This window comes from Schistocerca cancellata, chromosome 2 (genome assembly GCF_023864275.1).
Source record: "Schistocerca cancellata isolate TAMUIC-IGC-003103 chromosome 2, iqSchCanc2.1, whole genome shotgun sequence".
In the NCBI taxonomy this organism is placed as follows: Eukaryota; Metazoa; Arthropoda; class Insecta; order Orthoptera; family Acrididae; genus Schistocerca; species Schistocerca cancellata.
Window position 1 is genome coordinate 638,066,631 of NC_064627.1, and position 23,623 is coordinate 638,090,253.

At 36.0% G+C, this 23,623-nt stretch overlaps 1 protein-coding gene across 1 annotated transcript; it reads right to left on the minus strand.

Moving 5' to 3' along the window:
* Positions 1 to 2,807: 2,807 nt before the first annotated feature.
* LOC126157257 (anti-sigma-I factor RsgI4-like) lies at positions 2,808 to 6,213 on the minus strand. The gene is made up of 3 exons (XM_049916363.1): positions 6,087 to 6,213; positions 4,146 to 4,332; positions 2,808 to 3,249 (listed from the first exon to the last, which is right to left on the minus strand). Exons 1-3 carry the CDS (start codon positions 6,211 to 6,213, stop codon positions 2,808 to 2,810), a joined length of 756 nt encoding a protein of 251 aa, XP_049772320.1.
* Between the last annotated feature and the right edge of the window lie 17,410 nt (positions 6,214 to 23,623).

Sequence of the window (23,623 nt, forward strand, 5' to 3'; positions counted from 1 at the left end):
ACTCACAAGAAACAGTTAGAATGCCTAGCTTTCTAAATAATTCTAGACAGTGGGCCCTGTTGTTGCTGTTTGTTATTATCCTTATGGCTCTTTTTTGTACTTTGAACACAGTTTGTATGTTACTGGCACTTGTTCCCCAAAACATGATCCCATAGCTGAGGACTGAGTGTAGATATCCTTAATATGTTATTTTAAGACAGGTATTATTGCATACCGGTGCAGGTATTCTAAGAGCATAGCATGCTGTGGATAATTTCTTTGCCAAAATGTTGACATGATTTGTCCATCTCAGTTGGCTGTCTACATTCATCCCTAAGATTTTGCTACTTGTTACACATTCTAATTCATTATTATTAACTTTTATTCTAGTGGCATTGTGTTTTTTGTTCAATTGTAAGTTAATATAGTTAGTTTTCTTTACATTTAGGGTTACTTTATTTTTTAATGACCAGTTGTGGACATCATTGAGAGCCTCATTTGCTCTTTCTGACAGTTGTGTTGGATTTTCACCTGTTATTACTATGTTGCTGTCATCAGCAAAAAGTATTTTTTCTCCATGTCTGATACTTTGTGGGAAGTCGTTAATGTATATAAGAAACAATACTGGGCCTAATACACTTCCCTGTGGGACGCCTATATTCACATTTTCTGGGTCAGACAGGTGTTTTATAAGAGAATTGTTTGAAACTTGTGATATCTCGACTCATTGAACTCTGTTTTCCAAGTATGATTTGAACACTTCTTTGTCACACCTCTTATTCCTATTTGCCCTAATTTATGAAGTAAGATTTTGTGGTCAACTGTATCAAAGGCCTTGGACAAGTCTAAAAAGATACCACTTACATTTTCACCTTTGTCCAGTGCTTCTAAAATTACTTTAGTGAACTGTGCTATAGCAGATTGTGCGCCTTTTCTGGGCCTAAAACCAAATTGGTCATTGGAAAGAAGATTATATTTATTCAGGTAATTTAGCAGTCTCTTTTTGACTAGTATTTCTATTATTTTAGAAATGATAGACAGTATAGAGATTGGCCTGTAGTTCTCTACATTTTCCACATCTCCGTTTTTAAGGATAGGAATAACTTTTGCTTGTTTTAGGTACTCCGGAAAGTATCCAGATTCGAAAGATTCATTAATTATGTCTGTTAATGGGCCCTTTATGGAGTCTATACAATCTTTAATTATGCAGACTGGGATTTCATCAAGTCCTACTGAAGTTTTATTTTTTAGTTGGTGTACTACTAGTGCCACTTCCCTTTCTGTAGTTGGCAAGAGCACCATTGAGTTTGTTGGCTGGTTCTGAGTAGGTAAATCATACGTATCTGGAAATTTCTGCTGTAATTTTTTTTGCAATACTACTGAAATATGAGTTTACAAAATCAGCTAATTTTTTAGGGTTACCTACTGGTACATCTTTGTTTTTAATATGTGAATTGAGGTCCTTTTTAGCAGAGTTAGATGTTTCCTGTTTGACGATGTTCCAGGCTGCTTTGCTCTTGTTTTCAGCTTCAAGTAATACTTTGTTGTTTGAAAGTTTTTTTGCAGCTAGCAACACATTTCTGTATATTTTCCTGTACCTTTTGTAGAATTGCAGAACTTCTGGGTTAGATTGATTATTTTTTATGGAGTTGAGATATCTAAGAGTTTCTGCAGATTTTTTGATACCTGTAGTCACCCATTGATTTCTCTTTGTAATTTTAATTTGATAAAGAGTTTTGGGAAACATCTCTTCAAATATGAGTTTAAAAATTGACATGAACTTAATAAATTTCTGATTTGCATTGGTTTCTGCATAGACTTCCCTCCAATCTTCATATTCTAGCTGGGATTTAAACTGATACAGGGCTGATTTGGAAAACATTCTTTTGTATGTACAAAGTTTAGGAGGAGTTTCTACATGAATGTTATTTTTTAAGATCTGGCAGAGGTGGTCTGATAGGCCCAGGTTTTGGACAACAATATGACATTTTTTACTATCAATATCTGTAGCTACATGATCTATAGACGAGGAGGATTCTTTCGTTATTCTAGTTGGACAATTAACAAGGGAGGATATTCCATAACAGCTTAGAATATTCACATATATGTTGCTAGCCTTATCAGGCTTCATCATATTAATGTTTAAGTCATCACAGATAATTACATTTGCTTTTGGTCCAGAAACCTTGTCTAAGCTTTGATTCAGTTTTGAGAAGAATATATCAATGTCTCCACTGGGAGAGCGGTACACACAAAATATGACTAATTTTTTTGCTATGCCAGGTCCTATTATTTCAACAGCACAAAGTTCGAAATGTTTGTCCTCACCTAGATCTAAAAGATCATATCTAACTTTAAATGACATACCTTTTTTTACATAGATACATGAACCTCCACCATTCATTGAGATTCTGCTATAGTAACATGCAAGGTCAAATGAGGTTAATGCAATGTGTTCAATTTCCTTCCAATTGCACCAGTGTTCAGTGATACACAAAATTTGGCTATCAAAATTTTCCAATTCTACTTCTAGCTGTTGTGCTTTGTTCTTTATGGCTTGAATGTTTTGGTGAAACACTGTTAGGCATTTGTTTTCACTTATCTTGGTGGTGCCTTTCCCTTTAGACCTGATGCTAAAAAATCCTTTAGATGAGCTGGTGGCATGATTATTCTTCTGTTGATGACAGTGGAGTGAGTCTGTTGCCAGTTAGACTTGGAAGTTGGTGTATCTGAAGGTATCTGCCTTATGTTAGTCTTGTAACTGAGGCCAGGTACCAAAAATCCTTGTTGTAGATTCCTCTGCTTGCAAGCATTTATCTCTTTCCCTGTTATGTGCTGTTGTTCACTGCTTTGCCCCAGCAAAAATCCTGGCTTCTCAAGGGTGGCTGCCTTCTTCTGATATTATGACTGCTCCTATTACCACTGCTGCTGCTGTGTGCTGTTGCAGTGAATGCCAGTGATTCTGGTTGCTTGGTTATTGATGTTGGAACTACTGCTTCTGATGTTGCTGTGACTGCTAATGATTCTGGTTGGTTGGTTTTTGATGCTGTAACTATTGCTTCTGTTGTTAGTTCTGCTGCTGCTAATGTTGGTTCAGTAGTAGGTTCCTCTGTTGCTACTGTTTTTTGGATGGTCCATTTGCGTTCTGCTCCTGGTTTTGCTGGTGTTTCTGCTATTGGAGATTCATACCATCCCAGTTCAGTGGCTGTCACTTTGTAATTGCATTTAATTGCTTCCCTTATTAAGTTTCCTAACCTGGCCTTTCCATTTCTGTTAAGGTGAAGCCCACGTTTCGTAAAACATTCTCTGGATGATAATTAGTTTAGGCAAGAAGAAAATAGAATCTTTTGAAATGTGGTGCTACAGAAGAATGCAGAAAATTACACTAAGTGGCTCTCATCAAATTCAATCTTTCCTTGATATTCAGTTAAAAGTTCTGTATAAATCAACATTTCAACACTTAAACCACACACAGTTAAGTAAGGATGAACTGTTATTGTGTTACCTTTACCAGTTGGTATCAAAGCTTCATGCTGTACTGGTCTAGGAACTCTTCCTGTAGAACACATTATTCTTAAACTGCTTATTTTCTTGACAGTTAACTCATTCTTATTAGCAATAGAATTGAAGAATGCTTGGGTCAAAGCAATTGTTTGCTGCCACTATCAAGAAGAGCACAAACTGTTATTCCTGAGATGTTAGTTTTTATAATAGGGTGAGTTATGAAAGTTTGAACAGGTTTCTCATGAAAGTCTTCTAAAAATCTTTTTCAATCTGTCTCCAGCTAAAGTAATTTTGTTCAGCTGCAAGTACATTTATACTTATTCTTGAGGTCATCAGCCTCTACATCCACAACTGCTTTTCCTAACCTGTCCACCAATTTTAAATCAATACACTTCATAATTTTCGTTTGCTGCACATCAGCCAAACTACTCTCCACTTCTGAGCAACTGCATCCCTGCACAACATTGCTATCTATAATACTGTCATCAACTTTTACAGTTTGTGGGAAGTCAATATAGCTAATAGGTTCCCTGACCAATATTATTGCTACCCCCTTCACCTAACAACTCCTCCTCCTCAGCATCTTGGAAAACTGAGTCTATTTCCTCCACCAAAACTATAGCCTTCAGATCACTGTTAGTGTTGAAGATGTAAGTCTTTACTTCATCTTCTCCCTCATATGAATCAGTTGTTGTTCTTCCCTATTATCTGTAGCATTTTCTATTTCCTTCTTGTCCCATGTTTCTAATGTGTCCAAAATGCTGTCAACTAGATAATGAGAATGGCTTAGCATGTTACTGTCACTGTCTGTTCCTATTTCATCATCCCTGTTATCAGGTTGCACATGGCCTGTTGTGTTCATCCAATTCAGAATCAGATAGGTAGCATCCTGCTCCCATCTTCTCTCAACAGTATGTTATTTATATTGCTGTCTTCATCATAATAATCATTACAAAAGTGCAGTAGCTGTTTACTTCCTCTTCCTCTGCTAATGCCTTGACTATACTAATTTGATCATGTATTCTGAGCTTCCATGATTCTAACAGTCACATTCCAATTGTCATCATTTCTGTTGTTTATATGACTGTTAGAGGGCCTATTATTATTCTGCATCTCCTCCTCAACAGCAACTACTCTTTCCACTTGCTCTAGGTACTCAGTGAACCTACCTATGTTATCCCTGGGTGAGGAAATGATTCTTTTCTGCCAATACTAAGGCAGCTTACCTTCTAGTGGTTTCATCTTTCCTGTCAGATGTGGCAGCCATGAAACCCACTTGCTAGAAAACTCTTTAGCTGATTCACAACCTGGACCAAACTTTTATCACAACAAATTTCTCTCAAAACATCATTTTGTTTGAAACTTCCTGGCAGATTAAAACTGTGTGCCTGACCGAGACTTGAACTCAGGACCTTTGCCTTTCGCGGGCAAGTGCTCTACCACCTGAGCTACCGAAGCACGACTCACACCCGGTACTCACAGCTTTACTTTGCCCGCGAAAGGCAAAAGTCCCGAGTTCGAGTCTCGGTTGGGCACACAGTTTTAATCTGCCAGGAAGTTTCATATCAGCGCACACTCCGCTGCAGAGTGAAAATCTCATCGTGGAATCATTTAGTTTGTTGTGTGACCAGTACTCATTAAAAAGTGCAGTTTTAAATTCAAAAAGAGTTTTGCATCCATCTAATCTTTTCATCAACTGACCATCACAAAGCATCTCCTCACAAATGACTTCTTATGAAAGAACTTTTCTTATGTTCTGACCACGCATTTGGTAAAACATCCTCAAAATCATTCCAGAACTCTAACACTGAATTTGTTTGTCTGGATCAAAATGTAAAAATTGACGTGTGATAAAAGCTGCACCAACTGAAGCAACATGCTGTACAGTAGTATTACAAGAGCTACCTGAGGTTACTCTGTTTTCTATGTTAGGAATAGTAGCATTTAGTTCTTCTACTTGTAGTTCTACTGCCTCCACTCTGTCAGAAAATTTTTATCAACATTATCACACAATTTCCCACAGAGTTTACTTTCTTAATATCCTTCTGAAAAACACTTAATTGATTAGTTTCTTCCTCAAACTGATTAAAGCAAAGTTTGGATTCATTGCCAGTTCTTTCTGACAACCTCTCTTCCATAAAATCATCTGTGTGTTTGAAATCTTTACAAACTTCACCAATTTCAGTTCTGAAAGTACTGTGCAATTTAGTTAGTTGTTTCCCTACTTTGTCTTGCAGATCATGGTGGTTGAACCAGTTTTCTAATTTAAGCTATTCAGTTTTGAGATCATTTCATCCTTTAGTTCTTTACTATTATCCTTTAGTTCTTTACTAGTATCCTTGACGTGACTGAACTTTATAAAACAGTAATTGCATCCAGCTTGGTGTGTCTACCCAGCCACTTGGCATTTAAACCAGTTTTAAAGTAGCTTCTAGTATTCCCTGACTTGGCTGAATTTCAGAAATTCAATTTCATTATCTGATACCTCTATTAATTCAACATTTTCTTTTTTCGACTTAAATTTCAGTTACATCATCATCAGAATATGGCTCTAACTTTGTTGTGAGATTGAAAGATACCTGATTCTATTTTTCACAAATCACTTCCAGATTTTGAATTTATTACTTTGAAGGCACCATCCTTGTTAATTTCAATTTCTAATTCTGGAGAGTCATCATCAGAGACTGGTTCTATCACAAATTTCACACCATCTTTATTATTAGATACCATTTTTAATAACCTGTTAGAAGCAGTTAACAGACACTTTAAATATTCTTAATTGCTTGAAAAATACCAACAGGGCGTACCATCAAATGTGATTCAACATAATGCAGACAGCAGCAGAAGCTATGGCGATGGCGATGGTGGTGGGTATTGCCTGTTGCAGTAGTTCTTGGTTAGGAGGAGGGGAGGGGGGGGGGGAGGCACCTGGGCACAGGTGAGTGTGTGAGACAGCTTGTAGGTAGCTTGCAGGTCCATGCAGCTCTGTCATGATGCATGTTCTTCTAACCTCAGCACCAGTGGTAACCATGATGTAGTGTCATCTTCTTATCTCCTTTCATAACGTTCAAGATCACAGTGGATAACATTCATAATTTAGTTTCCACACTCAGGAGAAAATCTTAACACTGTTCTTGCACTAGTTTCTGCATACTTCACTTCAGTATCCTGTTAGTACGTACCGAGTTCCCTATTTTGTATTGGTCACTTTTATAGTTCAGTTTCCTGGCCAATTAAAACCAGGTAATAATGAAATGGTCTGTGTTTCATTATGTGATTATAAAAAGGCACTTAAATTGTCTGTGCATGCTTTACACCTACATATGCCATTTATAAGGGACTGAAAACTATTTTTGCGGTCAGCAAGAAAGCAATGAAGAACATACTGACCATAATTTCCAGTCTGCAAGTCCACATGACTCTTTGTGCCCACTGAAGGAAGATGTTCCTAGTTGTTATTTATTCAGTAGGATCAGGAACTGTGACTGTAAATAAAGGTTCTTGAGTTTTAACTGTTAAATATATTCTGTAAAAGTTCAAATATACAAAATATACTAATATCTCTAATGATAACAATAATATTTCTATTGGAAACAGCACTATTAACAGTTAAGAGGTGACCTCTACAGGAAGTTCCAAGTAAAGTGGCCTATCAGTTCATCTTCTAATCACCAAAAGTTAACTTCTTACCTTAAAAGTGGAAAATAATCTCACCACTTGCCATGCAGTTTTGTCTTCATTACAGGTGGCACACTGACAGTTACTTCTGTGAAATCTAAACAATCCAGGATGGTGTACAGTCCTCACAAGGTCACTTCCTACATTTACCAAAAGTGCTTTCAAGACTGCCCAGCTCTGGCATTGTCTGAGGCACAATGCAAGAAGACGTTTGACTGATGCATACAGTTTGATATATCAGTGTGAAGTGTTTCTTCTCACTGCCTCTTTGGCCATATTTACATATGGGTGCAGCAGACTGCCAAACAGAACATCTACTATCAATTGCCATAGGTACAGACAGCAGGATCTAAATGGTTCCTATCTTGAACACATATTAATTAATAACTCTGTCACTTAAAAATTTACAGTCTTCTTAGTTTTTATAGACACAGAATTAAGTTTGCTTTAGGGACTGAAAAAGTTTTTGCTGAACTGCATTCAAATGTTGCCATCTAGAATTTTCAGAATCAAACCAACAGTAGAACATGAGCTCTGAACTGCTTCTTTAAGATTCCTTGTAACCATAGTTATTTACAATGCAGTCTTGGAATATGGTACAGCTGTATTATTTCATGAATGTAATCACTTGCTGTGATTAGACCTTTTTATTACTATTTTATTTTATTATATTACTATATGGTACTTAATCTATCATGAATAAGGATATTTTCATTCCAAATTCTGTTTTTAGTAAATAACTTGTAAACTAATAGATATAGCTTACTTGTCTTACATATTTAATGTTTTTACATGTAACTGAAGTTACATATGAATTTTCAGCTTTCTGAGTCTAATACTCATCGGCTCTAATTTTTTGCAAAAATGTCAGTTTTGATCAAAATATTTGCTCTGATCAAGTTGAGACTTGTAACTTTTGATTGTGACTTACATTTGCATATTCTGAACAATTTTAGCTTTGTATTCTTATTACTCAATGTCACTTTTTTTCTCAACATGATATATTTTGCCTAACATAATCATTTGATCATTCTGGGACCTTATGATGTTAACATTGATATACTGAAGCATACACTGATGAAGTCTGGAAAAGTTAATTTAATTTTTAATTTCACTCTTAGGTCATGGTGCAGTTGTTTGTCTGTTAAGCTCAGGCACCATGTGATGATGGAGCATTGTTTGTAGTGTACTGGTAAACCCTAGGACATCCACTCACCTCTGTACCTCTTACACTACTACTGAACTTATTTTGGCTCAAGAAGCACTTCAATTTCCCTGTTATAGATTGTCAGCAACATGATTAAAACTGAGGCTATAAACAGGGACTTTTGTAAGAGTGTTCTGGGCATCTGTGAAAATCACTTCAAGCATTTGGAGTACTGACCTGTGAGTGTGCCTTCTTAGGTCTCCTAGTAACTAAGAGACACAAACTTTTTAAATCAGTTAGAGGAGGAAATCAGTGACTATAAGGTTTTGACCAAGGGTATCCACATAAATTTTTCCAAGAGGGACAAGATTCAGAACTCATTAGCTTTGATATAACTGCTTTGGTATGTCTGAAAATGTGTTGTGTCCCAAGAACCAAATCTGACAACAAGTATACAAAATATATTGTCTCTCAAAAGCCTAACCATTATCTTCTTAGTATTTTCAAAGTAGATTACTTTTGTACATAATCAGTAAGCATATTTCAAAATTATATGCAATACACTATTTTTTATGTTATTAGTATGCACATGGATGCCACCTTTTTGATTCAACAATCCGAAATTACAAACATCAAAAAAAGTATTGCATCACCTTGGTTCTGAGAGTTCCGAAACCTGTACAGAAAACTTGAATAGAGATCAACATAAACATCATTTTTGCTCTTTTTATTGCTCATGATAACCACACGTTGCATGTTGTACCACCATACAGTGAGACCTTGAGAGCTGGTGGTCCAAATTGCTGTACACACTGGTACCTCTAACACCTAGTAGCATGTTCTCTTGCATTGATGCATGGCTTTATTCATCATGGCACACTATCCACAAGTTCATCAAGGCACTGTTGGTTCAGATTGTTCCACTCCTCAATGGCAATTTGGCATAGATCCCTCAGAGTATTTGGTGGGTCACATCACCCATAAACAGCCCTTTTCAATCTATCCGAGGCATGTTCTGTAGGGTTCATGTCTGGAGAATATGCTGGCCACTCTAGTCGAGTGATGTCAGTCATGAATTGTTGCTCATGAAGATGAATGCTTCGCCAATATGCTGCTTGTATGGTTGCAATATCGGTCAGAAGATGACATTCACGTATAGTACAGCCATTATGGCGTCTTACATGATCACTGGCGGCATACTCAAAACAGCTGGGAACCTCCACCTTGTTACGCAGCCTATTGTGCACAGTTTGAGTCATAACATGATGTCTTGTGGCTGGATGAAAAGCATTATTCAACATGGTGGCATTGCTGTCAGGATTCCTCCAAGCCATAATCCATAGGTAGCGGTCAGCAACTGCAGTAGTAGCCCTTGGGCGGTCTGAGCGAGGCATGTCATTGACAGTTCCTGTCTCTCTGTATCTCCTCAATGTCAACATTGCTTTGGTTCACTCTGAGACATCTGAACATTTCCCTTGTTGAGAGTCTGGCACAAAGTAACAATGCGGACGTGATCAAACAGTGTATTGAGCATCTAGGCGTGGTTGAACTACAGACAACACGAGCCATGTAACTCCTTCCTGGAGGAATGACTGGAACTGATCAGCTGTTGGACCCTCCTCTGTCTAATAGGCATTGCTCATGCGTGGTTGTTTACATGTTTGGGTGGGTTTAGTGACATCTCTGAACAGTCAAAGGGACTGTGTCTGTGATACAATATCCACAGTCAAAGTCTATCTTCAGGAGTTTGAGATGTAACAGTCCGCTGAAACCCATTTAAAACATATATTTTTTGATCCAATTTGTAATAAACAGGAATCACTCATGTAAACAAAAGGTGGATCTGTGCTTGTAGAATTATTGCAATGAAACTGGTTACTAAATTATAATTGTATTTAAGTGTATAGGTCCTGTAATTGGTAGGAACATTTTCCAAACCATGTATCTTTTGCAATTTATAAAAATATTAAAAGTATTCTTAATATTTAATATTTTGAGTATTTGCACACTCCTAAATTGTCATATGCTTGAAAATCCATATATGTATTTGCTCTATAAGAGCCAGTGCAACTTTTGAGATATGTATTAATTTTGAGGCAACAGTTTTAATTGTAATTTTATTCAAAAACCCTTTATAACAGTACCAAGGATTGTTTGGAATTATATATAAAGAGGCAGCCACATTAGTATTTTATGTCAGTGTCTTATGAGATTTTGTGCAAGAAGCATGTAATTGCTTAAGTAAGATGTATGTCAGTGTTGTAAGCATCTCAGTATTTTTGAGTTTTGTCAATGTAACATAATAATTATGGCATGATATAGAATAAAGGTTCTGAAACGTAATGTTAGTATTCATCATTCTTGGTGTAAAAACCAAGTTACAGTGGACATGAAAGAACAGAATGCTTGTGGCAGCAGCAGATAAAAAGCAGTTGGGTGAGTACATCCTACAAAATTATAAGAATTTTAATAATAATTTCACATCTGGTGGAGGAGCTGGGATATGTCATGATTCTGTGAATTAATTTTACATTTTGTTCCAGAAAAAGTTTGTAATTCTGTATAGTATTTGAAAGTTGAAGAAAACAACGAGATGGTTATCAGCAGCACTACAATATGAAGAATGTAATGATAAACACCAAAAACAAGGTAAACTGCAATAATCAAAAAGCACAGAAGAAGAAAAGTACTGTAAGTACATTTTTTTTTTTTTTTTTGAAAAAATTTCACTAGCTTTGTTAATATGGAAGACAACAGGGAGGTTGACGTAAATAGTCAGAATGGCGCAATAAATAATCAGAATGGTGCAAATGTTAGTGGGGAGGAAATAAATGATAATGACGCAAGTATTTGCTCATTAATCTATGATGAAGATAATGTAGTTAATCGAAACAACGGAATTGGGGAGAACAGTGACCACAATAATGTAAGTGTAGGTTCACCTTTTTGTGGGTTCAAGTCAAGTGCATCTGTTTTTGATGGATTAGTTCAACTAATAGAGGAACAGAAGAAGTCAATTGACGAACATAAATACCTTTTGATCCTTAACTTGACTCTATTGAAAAGAAATTAAATGTGAAACAAAAGAGAGCTTAGAAAAATGTTGGGTATAAGTAGACAAAAATACCAAAAACACATCAGTTACAGAGGGCGAAATTTCTACTTTAAAACATGAACTGCAAAATTTTGAAGGAAGTTTAGATTCTGTAGAAAGAAAAGATGATAGTTTTGAAAAATTTGCAACCTCAGATTTTCAGCATTTAAAAATGTTTAACAAAGATGCAGTGAAAAAATACCAAGACCGATAAAAGTATACAAAACTTTAGCAAAATTGTGACAGATGTAAAAGAAGATGTAGGTACATGTTTAGGGTGAAGTTCAAATTTCAGTTCAAAAATTCAGGAAATTGAGGACATTGTTACTATGAAATCTTTCAGCAATTTCGATCAATTTTGGAATAATATCAATATCAAACCTTTTCAGGGGAAGGGAATATACATCCTGTCAACTTAATGTTTCAAATTAAAGACAATTTTGAAAGTAGCATGAGTGACAATTTAAAAATTAAATTCATTAAAAAATTCCTGGATGGCGAGGCTCTCTTGTGGGCTAACCAGATGATCAAACCTGACATGACTTTTTGTGAAGTTGAATGTGCTTTTATGAATAAATTTTGGTCGCAAACTAGACAAGCCAGAATCAAGTCTGAGTTCTTAAATGATCCAAATTTCAAGCAAGGTTGTAATCGAATGAAAACATTTTGTGAACAGCAGTTAAAAACATTGGTGCATTTATACAAGCCACTAGATGAGATGATTCAAATTGATGCTTTGAAAAGATGTTTGCCACAAAGAGTACAGTGGAGTCTGTTCTATGGGCCTGATGACACTATTGAGGAATTTTTGAGATATGTTGACAAATTAGACTTAGCCTGGGAATGAAATGAAAGGTATAATGACAGGCAAGATGGCAGTGGAAGTAGAAACAACAGAGCTTTCATTGATCATTTTGAACATAGGGATAGGAGGGGAGAGTAGATTCAGAAATGATGACAGAAGAAATGGGGAAAGAAATGACAGGCAGAGACCAGAGAACAGAAATTTTGAACCAAGAAATGGGTAGTGGGGACAAGGTCAAGGAAATGATGGTAACAATTTTGATAACAGAAGGAATGGTCTGGAAAACTATGGCCTGCCTCTTTCAGAGTCTGGTGGAGTGAGGCAAATAGAAATGGTGTTTATAATCAGGCACATTGTGGTGATTTCAGAAAGGGAAGGGGTAGAGCAAACAGGGCACACCAAAACTATGTATCCAGAAGACAACCTGAAGTGAACAGAATGAATTTTGATAGGGAATTTTTGGAGAATTTTTTTATCTGAAAACAAAAATGAACATAAAAGGAAAAGAAAATCTGAATTTCAAATAGAGGAAAACATTTCGACAAATTTCTTTGATAGTAGTCATGTAACGGTAGTTACTGATAGTGATGTGAACAGATCTGATGAGTATGGTTTAGTTAAAATGTTGATTGTGAATTGAGTGAAAGAACTGATATTGGTGTTATATGTATGGAAGCTGATGATCATGTACTTAGAAATGAAAGTGAAGATGACAGTGTTATCCCAGATAAATTTTCAGTAAGCAATAAACAGGAAAAAGATGATGATGTGGTAGAACAGAATGATGATAGTGTTGAAGTTATTGGTGTATTTGAAGAAGTGTGTGAAGAGGGAAATGAATTTAGTGTTGAGAATGATACTAAGTGTGATGATAATGTTTCTGATGATGATGAGGTTGATGATACTGTATTGCTCACAGAATTGGATGGAATGGTATATGCAGAAGTTAAGGTTGATGATTGTATGCTGAATGATTCTAGAAACTCTGATGTAAGCTTGAGTGATGATTTTGAAAAAAGTAGAAAAGTACATGATAGTTTAATTTTGCTGGTAGATGTTAGTGATATTGTGTGTGAATGTATTAATGAAAATGAGAGAGAAAATTTGATCAGTGATAAAATAGTGAAAGATTTAAAATTGTCAAAATGTGTAATTAGTGAAGGAAAGTTGTTTTGAAAATCTAAAACAGTTATCTAAAGAAAAATAATCAGTGGATGTGTAGAAACAGTAGAAGAAAGACATGATTTTGACAAAGGGGTGAATTTCTGGAATATAGGGGACGATCTGTTATTTGAAAATGAAGCCAATGAAATTGGTAAAGAACTTGGAAGTCCATATATTGTAGTACAAATTTCTGATTGGATGGGAAACTGTCTTCTGGACACAGGTAGCCCAATTACAGGATGATCAAAGAAGCTAAGAGATAGGATTAAAAATAATGAGAATTTCACAGAATTTCCAGTAACAGGGGTAAGGGTAAAAGGCACAACAGGAAAAAGTAGTTAATTGATTACCAGACAAGTCTTACTAGAATTTAAAATTAATGATGGGCAATTTGTACAAGGATGTTTAGTAATTGATGATTTGAATGAAAACTTGGTATTGGGTATGAACCGGATAGTTAAGGCAAAAGTTAATATAACTGGGCTAACATGAAAATGACATTTGTTGAACCAAAAAGTGGAATTCATGGGGAAGGTATTATTGAAATGGAAGATCATGGCCAAAGTAATCTGATTAGGGGGGTGCAAGAGACTAACAGTGATGGTTATTGTGATGAAGGGGAAGAATTTTGTATTAATGATAACAGTGTTGGCTTCTGCAGTGAACTGGTAGCTAAAAAAGTATCTGAAACTGAAAGCCTTGATGTAGAGAACAGAAGAGAACTTGAGGATTTGTTGTGAGATTATAATGACATATTTGATGTAAAACCTGGGAGAGCAAAAGGGTATCAATGTAAACTGAAATTAAAAATGCACGGTCCATTCTTCATTAAACCATATGCTATTCCCATCTGCAAAAGAAAAGAAGTGGATACAGAGCTTCAGAAAATGGAAAGGTGGTAAATAATAGAAAGAAGTTGTAGTTCATACAATAACCCTTGCCCGCATCTCGTGGTCGTGCGGTAGCGTTCTCGCTTCCCACGCCCGGGTTCCCGGGTTCGATTCCCGGCGGGGTCAGGGATTTTCTCTGCCTCGTGATGGCTGGGTGTTGTGTGCTGTCCTTAGGTTAGTTAGGTTTAAGTAGTTCTAAGTTCTAGGGGACTTATGACCACAGCAGTTGAGTCCCATAGTGCTCAGAGCCATTTGAACCATTTGAGCCAATAACCCATTAGTGGTGGTTTCAAAACAAGATGGGAGTATTCGATTAGTTCTTGATTCAAGACATCTAAATAGATACTTAGAGAGAGAAAGTGACCATCCTGAAAGTATAGATGAACTGCTTAACAAGTTTGAAAATGTAAAGTATATGACTAGCATAGACTTAATTTCTGGGTTTCATCATATTTAACTGGAGAGAGATTATAAGAAGTACACTGCATTTTTGTTTAATGGAAAAAGTTTTCAGTGCTGTGCTGTACCATTTGGTTTAAATGTATCTGCAGCAGAATTCATTAGGGGTAAAGAACTCTTCGAAAAATTAATCATATATGTGGATATATTTTAGTATCAAGCAAGACCTGGGAAGAGAATAAACAAATTTTAAAGGAAATTGGAGAGAAAATGAGAGAGGAAGGTATGACACTAAAATTAGAAAAATGTAAATTTGCAATGAAGCAATTAAAATTTCTTGGCCATTGGATAAGTGAAAAAGAGATTCTGCCTGATGGAGAAAAGATTGAGGCCTTTGCAAAAGTCCCAAAACCCAGGAATAAAAAAGATTTGAAGTCATATTTTGGATTAGTGAACTTTTATTGAAAATATATGAAAACACAAGCTCTTAATGCACCATGTTTAAATAACCTGTTAAGAAAGAATGCAGTGTGGGATTGGTCTGATGAGTGTCAATTAGCTTTTGAGGAAATTAAGAAAGAATTGATAGAAAGTGAAATCCTTTATAGACCTGATTTATCATTACCATTTTGCTTGATGACCGACAGTTGTGATTATGGTTTGGGGGTACATTTGTTCCAAGGAAAGGAAATCAATCAGGAAATAGAACATCATTCTATAGCATTTGCAAGTAGAAGCTTACAAAAACATGAGAGAATTTATTGATTACAGAAAAGGAACTTTTGGCAGTAGGATGGGGATTCAAAAAATTTAAAAATTATTTGTTTGGACATGAAGTCAAAGTCTATACAGATCATAAAGCATTAAATTACATACAGGAATGTAAATTGTAACATGGGAGAATTACCAGGTGGTCAATGTTCTTACAGCAGTTTAGATATACAGTTCATTTCATAAAAGGAAAGGAAAATGTATTGCTGATGCTCTGTCAAGAATGCCAGTGGGAAATTAAATGATAGTGAAAATGATAGTCAAGGAGAGGATTTCAAAATAATGTACTTTAAAGATGTGAAAGACGAAAAGGAAATTAGGAAAATATGTAATCAATTGAGAAGATACCAAAATGGTGATGATCATTGGAAGCTTGTTAAAAGTTGTTTAGGGAAGAAAGGTCATGAGAAGGTACAAATGTACTAACTACCAAGTCTTCAAAGGTATTCTGTTTTATAGACACTACCCAGACAGTGATGTATGAAAAGTTTGCTGGCCAGATTCTTACATCAATACTTTAACAAAATATACACATGAAAGTTTCGGATACTGTGATGCATTTAAATGTATTTAAAAAATCCAAGAATGTATATATTTTCATAACATGTCCAGGAGGGTTAGGACTTTACTTACCAGTTATAATCGATGCCAAAGAACAAAAGTTAATAACAAAACCAACAAGGGTCTTTTACAAAATGTGATACCTCATAAACAGTTGGATTTAGTGGGAATAGATTTGTATGGCCAACTTCCAAGAGCTAAACAAAGGTTTCAGTATATTTTGGTTATTGTAGATTTATTTTCAAAATATGTAAAATTTTATCATTTAAAGAAAGCAGCTAGAAAGAAAATAGCAACCAAATTTGTGAAAGACTACTTTATTAAAGTGGTCATACCAAAAGCAATTTTATCATACAATGGAAGTCACTCTACTTCAAAGTCCTAGAAGGAATTTGTAGAAGAATATTATATCAGACATATCCTAATTTCATCTTATTCACCAAAATGTAGCCCAACTGAGTGTTACATGAGGGAAATTGGAAGATTATGTAGAACTTACTGTCATAAAGATCATACTAACTGGTTAAATTATATCAGTGATTTTGAAGATATTATGAATAGCCTACAACATACTACCACAGGATACTCTCCTTACGAGGTCATGTTTGATCAAAAGCCACACTGCTTAATTAAAGAACTTATAGAGTTTCCAGCATGTACAAGCGTAACATCAGCTGAAAGAGAGGAAGTAGTTAGATGAACCATGAATGACTATTATAAGAAAAGAAAGAAATGGCATGACAAACACATAAAAAACACAGGATTCAAAATTGGAGATCTAGTTTTGACAAAAAGTTACACCAAATCTAAAGCTCTAAATAATGAAATTAAAAATTCTTTGATATTTATGCAGGACCATTTGAAATTGTTGAAAAACCACATCCAAATGCATACAGACTTGTATATCCAAAGTCCAAGAGATTATTTGGACTTAGGAATGTTACACAGCTAAAATCGTACAGACAATCTTAATTACCCAATTATCATCATGATATTTGTACTTTGATATTTGACACACCATTGGAAATTTATTTGAAATGTATCTTACATTACACAGTTAACATCATACTGTATACTTAAGTAAATCCTATGGTGAATACTTTAACCCAGTGAAAGTGAAATAACTAATACAAAGAAATTTATTCTCAGATCTGTTATCACTGAATATTTGAACATTTTTTTTAAATTCTTATATCCATTGTGAATTACAAATTAAAAAGGTGATTCAAAGAGTTAAAATAGTTGTGACTACATTCTGTGCACTGTATAGTCAAGGCAGAATCTCAGAAACATTTTTTCAGTAATTTTGTGGTGAAATTTAACAGGTAGGGATCTGTGGTACTTTCGTAGATACACCATGTGGCATGTGGTGCCTTGACCCAGCCAGTGACTTCATATTTATTTTCTGGAATCACTCCGCTTCTACTATCCTATCTAGATAGTAAGAGCAGTTATGTTTCTTCTACTATCCTAGGGTATACAGTGTGCGACATGTGAGACACAAGACTATATCTTAACTTACAGTGTGGGAAAAGAAAACAACACCAGTTTCATTTTTTTAGTAACCAGTATTTTCAAAAATGATATCCATTTTTCTCACTAAGATTCAACATGTAGTAGTTTGCCACTGTGTACCAGTAAAATATGATAGAGCAAGAAAGATTTTTGTTGGAAGAGGTGGTAAGATTTTATGCTGATTTTATAAGCCATGCCTATGAAATATAAGACAAGAGAACTTATTTTTGAAGTGAACTGCTGTTGGATTATGGCGATAGATGTTTTTCTTATGTAGATAAGTGCATGATAACTATGTATGTTACCATAGAAATTATTGAAATTCCTTAAGTCTATGAGAGATGATGATGTTGTGGTAGTAGATTATACATTGATATTTACAATTTTGGTTTGATGATGATGATGATGATGATGATGATGTGTATATGAATGTAATGGATGTTTAGGTAGGTTAGAACGTGATATTGGGACACTCTGTTTTCTGCTGAAGTTTAGTTTCTTTGACTATGAAATATCTCGTACAAATTGCTTGGCAACTACCTTTGCATGATATGATGCACACTTTAATCATCTGTTTAACTTGATCCATTTTAACTTCAGCAATTGTTGATATACTGTTGTTGTTCTTGTGGTCATCAGTCCTGAGACTGGTTTGATGCAGCTCTCCATGCTACTCTATCCCGTGCAAGCTTCTTCATCTCCCAGTACCAACTGCAACCTACATCCTTCTGAATCTGCTTAGTGTATTCATCTCTTGGTCTCCCCCTACGATTTTTACCCTCCATGCTGCCCTCCAATAATAAATTGGTGATCCCTTGATGCCTCAGAACATGTCCTACCAACCAATCCCTTCTTCTGGTCAAGTTGTGCCACAAACTTCTCTTCTCCCCAATCCTATTCAATACTTCCTCATTAGTTATGTGATCTATCCATCTAATCTTCAGCATTCTTCTGTAGCACCACATTACGAAAGCTTCTATTCTCTTCTAGTCCAAACTATTTACCGTCCATGTTTCACTTCCATACATGGCTACACTCCATACAAATACTTTCAGAAATGACTTCCTGACACTTAAATCTATACTCGATGGTAACAAATTTCTCTTCTTGAGAAACACTTTCCTTGCCATTGCCAGTCTACATTTTATATCCTCTCTACTTCGACCATCATCAGTTATTTTGCTCCCCAAATAGCAAAACTCCTTTACTGCTTTAAGTGTCTCATTTCCTAATCTAATACCCTCAACATCACCCAACTTAATTCGACTACATTCCATTATCCTCATTTTGTTTTTGTTGATGTTCATCTTATATCCTCCCTTCAAGACACCATCCATTCCGTTCAACTGCTCTTCCAAGTCCATTGCTGTCTCTGATAGAACTACAATGTCATTGGCGAACCTCAAAGTTTTTATTTCTTCTCCATGGATTTTAATACCTACTCTGAATTTTTCTTTTGTTTCCTTTACTGCTTGCTCAATATACAGATTGAATAACATCGGGGAGAGGCTACAACCCTGTCTTACTCCCTTCCCAACCACTGCTTCCCTTTCATGTCCCTCGACTCTTATAACTGCCATCTGGTTTCTGTACAAATTGTAAATAGCCTTTCTCTCCCTGTATTTTACCCCTGCCACCTTTAGAATTTGAAAGAAAGTATTCCAGTCAACATTGTCAAAAGCTTTCTCTAAGTCTACAAATGCTAGAAATGTAGGTTTGCCTTTCCTTAATCTTTCTTCTAAGATAAGTCATAAGGTCAGTATTGCCTCACGTGTTCCAGTATTTCTACGGAATCCAAAATGATCTTCCCCGAGGTTGGCTTCTACTAGTTTTTCCATTCGTCTGTAAAGAATTTGTGTTAGTATTTTGCAGCTGTGGCTTATTAAACTGATTGTTCGGTAATTTTCACATCTGTCAACACCTGCTTTCTTTGGGATTGGAATTATTATATTCTTCTTGAGGTCTGAGGGTATGTCACCTGTTTCATACATCTTGCTCACCAGATGGTAGAGTTTTGTCAGGACTGGCTCTCCCAAGGCCGTCAGTAGTTCCAATGGAATGTTGTCTACTCCCGGGGCCTTGTTTCGACTCAGGTCTTTCAGTGCTCTGTCAAACTCTTCACGCAGTATCGTATCTCCCATTTCATCTTCATCTACATCCTCTTCCATTTCCATAATATTGTCCTCAAGTGCATCGCCCTTGTATAGACCCTCTATATACTCCTTCCACCTTTCTGCTTTCCCTTCTTTGCTTAGAACTGGGTTTCCATCTGAGTTCTTGATGTTCATACAAGTGGTTCTCTTATCTCCAAAGGTCTCTTTAATTTTCCTGTAGGCAGTATCTATCTTACCTCTAGTGAGATACGCCTCTACATCCTTACATTTGTCCTCTAGCCATCCCTGCTTAGTCATTTTGCACTTCCTGTCGATCTCATTTTTGAGACGTTTGTATTCCTTTTTGCCTGCTTCATTTACTGCATTTTTATATTTTCTCCTTTCATCAATTAAATTCAATATTTCTTCTGTTACCCAAAGATTTCTACTAGCCCTCGTCTTTTTACCTACTTGATCCTCTGCTGCCTTTACTACTACATCCCTCAAAGCTACCCATTCTTCTTCTACTGTATTTCTTTCCCCCTTTCCTGTCAATTGTTCCCTTATACTCTCCATGAAACTCTGTACAACCTCTGGTTCTTTCAGTTTATCCAGGTCCCATCTCCTTAAATTCCCACCTTTTTGCAGTTTCTTCAGTTTTAATCTACAGGTCATAACCAATAGATTGTGGTCAGAGTCCACATCTGCCCCTGGAAATGTCTTACAATTTAAAACCTGGTTCCTAAATCTCTGTCTTACCATTATATAATCTATCTGATACCTTTTAGTGTCTCCAGGGTTCTTCCAAGTATACAACCTTCTATCATGATTCTTAAACCAAGTGTTAGCTATGATTAAGTTGTGCTCTGTGCAAAATTCTACCAGGCGGCTTCCTCTTTCATTTCTTACACCCAATCCATATTCACCTACTATGTTTCCTTCTCTCCCTTTTCCTACACTCGAATTCCAGTTACCCATGACTATTAAATTTTCGTCTCCCTTCACTATCTGAATAATTTCTTTTATTTCATCATACATTTCTTCAATTTCTTCGTCATCTGCAGAGCTAGTTGGCATATAAACTTGTACTACTGTAGTAGGCCTGGGCTTCATATCTATCTTGGCCACAATAATGTGTTCACTATGCTGTTTGTAGTAGCTTACCCGCATTCCTATTTTCCTATTCATTATTAAACCTACTCCTGCATTACCCCTATTTGACTTTGTGTTTATAACCCTGTAGTCACCTGACCAGAAGTCTTGTTCCTCCTGCCACCGAACTTCACTAATTCCCACTATATCTAACTTTAACCTATCCATTTCCCTTTTTAAATTTTCTAACCTACCTGCCCGATTAAGGGATCTGACATTCCATGCTCCGATCCGTAGAACGCCAGTTTTCTTTCTCCTGATAACGACATCCTCTTGAGTAGTCCCCGCCCGGAGATCCAAATGGGGGACTATTTTACCTCCGGAATATTTTACCCAAGAGGACGCCATCATCATTTAACCATACAGTAAAGCTGCATGCCCTCGGGAAAAATTACGGCCGTAGTTTCCCCTTGCTTTAAGCCGTTCACAGTACCAGCACAGCAAGGCCGTTTTGGTTATTGTTACAAGGCCAGATCAGTCAATCAACCAGACTGTTGCCCTTGCAACTACTGAAAAGGCTGCTGCCCCTCTTCAGGAACTACACGTTTGTCTGGCCTCTCAACAGATACACCTCCTTTGTGGTTGTACCTATGGTACGGCTATCTGTATCACTGAGGCACGCAAGCCTCCCCACCAACGGCAAGGTCCATGGTTCATGGGGGGGGGGGGGGGGGGTTACTGTAACATAATTTCGAATATTCATTTATTGTCTATGCATTCTCAAACTTACAGCTGTTTATTTACACACTCTTCTGCTTGAAGTACCTTTTACCTCTACTATATACACTATTACTTGGAAGTTGGTTTTCTTACATGAAATATGTTATTGGACTTATACTTTACATATGCCTCGTTGATTGGCAGGAGAACATATGTGCTGCATGGACCAGAATTCTGTAACTTGATTTTCTATCTCTCAGACTTGCCTCCTGAAAGAAAATACTGGCCAGAAATGGTACATATTCATAAGTGAAACAAAAACATAACAAACTCCATAAAGTGAGATGTGGTGACAACTCATGTCCATGTTATGCTGGAATATTATAGATTATGATTTGATTCATTGCAATTAAAAAAAAAAGTTATATAATTTTTCTTTGTCGCTTTCACACCTGACTTTAAGGTGCCTAGCAAGTATATGAAAGTTTATGAATACTGAGTGACACATATTGCTAATTATGACAAAATGATATTCATCAGATGTTGTTTATTGTGGTGAACAGACTATTCATTTAAAAAAAATTAAATAAGTTTATCTACCAAATTATGCATGAGAAACTTCTCAAAATGAGAGCATTTTTTGCACTTGGATGATTTGCCCAAAGAGGCATTCCACTTTGTTTATTTAGTGATGTGAAACTTATAGTGATTTTATATGATATTTGTGTACCTTATTTCTATATTTTAATGTTTATGTATTAATTATGTTTGATTGGAACTAGATATCAGAGGAATTGCTTGTGAGTTAGCTGGTTGTATCTAGCATTTGATTCTTTTATTAACCAATACAAAGTTAAATATTTCAATTACTCTGTCTAGCAGAATGCTATTGTTTACCCTTCATCCATCAGTTAATAGGGAGTGTTGGGGTTTATTTTCAGGGGCTGGGGAGGTGAAACTGTGGCAAGTCCATTCTGTAGGGAATGCCAAACACACTTCTCCATCTCGTGCCACAGTGAAGTACTTGAACAGTGGGGGTCCTGGATAGGAGGAAGGGGGGGGTTCCTGTCTTAGGGGTCTGTCATATTTTCTTCTTCAGCTCCAACACTCTGTATCTTCAATTTCATTTCTTACTTCTCACCAGAGTACCAAGCCAGCATTTCTGCATTATTAAATATACTGAATTTCAAAGATGTCACGTGTATAGATAATCTTTGATATAATTAATGATGCACTTTTGCTAATTTGAGAGCAAGTATACAATTTTCAACTTGATGTACTGGTGGTTTTTGATGTTTTAGTTTGTTGTGTGTTAGCACTCACTGTGAAGAAAAAAGCAACAACTGCAGTGTGTTAATGTTACTTAAGTAATCCATTAATTAATGTTTGAATAATTGTAAAGGTAGGAAAGAAGTGTTTAAAGTATCTTGACAAATGAAATGTAAAGAATTTGGTCATTGGTCAGACATTTCATTCTGTGCATGTAGGGTAAGTAATGTTCACTGTTGAAGAACCAAATTTCAAGAAATTTCTTGTATTATAAAGTGTAGTACCATATTATAATAAAATATTTGGAAAAAAAACTTGAAACAGTCTGTGTACTGTGACTCAATCAAGATTTGTACATGTAGTCCAAGTGGACTCTGTGGAGAATTGTCTTTTAGTCAGCCCCAGATGTAGCAATTTGTGGAAGTGTGATTATTCAGTAATATATGTGAATATTAGAGACTAGTGCAATAGCACTTGAGAATTTTGTATTAGTTATATAATTTGAAATCCAAAGGTACAATTTTACTTCATGTAGTTAATAACAATGTAATTTTAGTGATATGCTATCAAAGAATAAGTCAGAATTGCAAAATGTTTAAATGTGATCAGTTGGAATTTTGCTGAATTGAACAATTCTGTTCAAAACAATCAGTTACATGAAATATGATGGTCATAAAGAGTGGAATATGAACCACATTCCAGGTTTTGCAACGAAGAACGTCTGATGAGCAGAGAATCACATTGAGCTTCAGTTCAGTGCTTCTCATTACACATGAAGGATACTGAACACTTTGGTATATTATGGTCTAATGCTGTGCGTTACTAAGAAGAACTTGGTGCACCTGTCTACAATAGGAGACTGCCAAGTACAATTTAATATGGATTTTGAGTATTGTAGTATCCAATACTAATGCTTGTTCCACAGTGCATTGGCAGTATTGG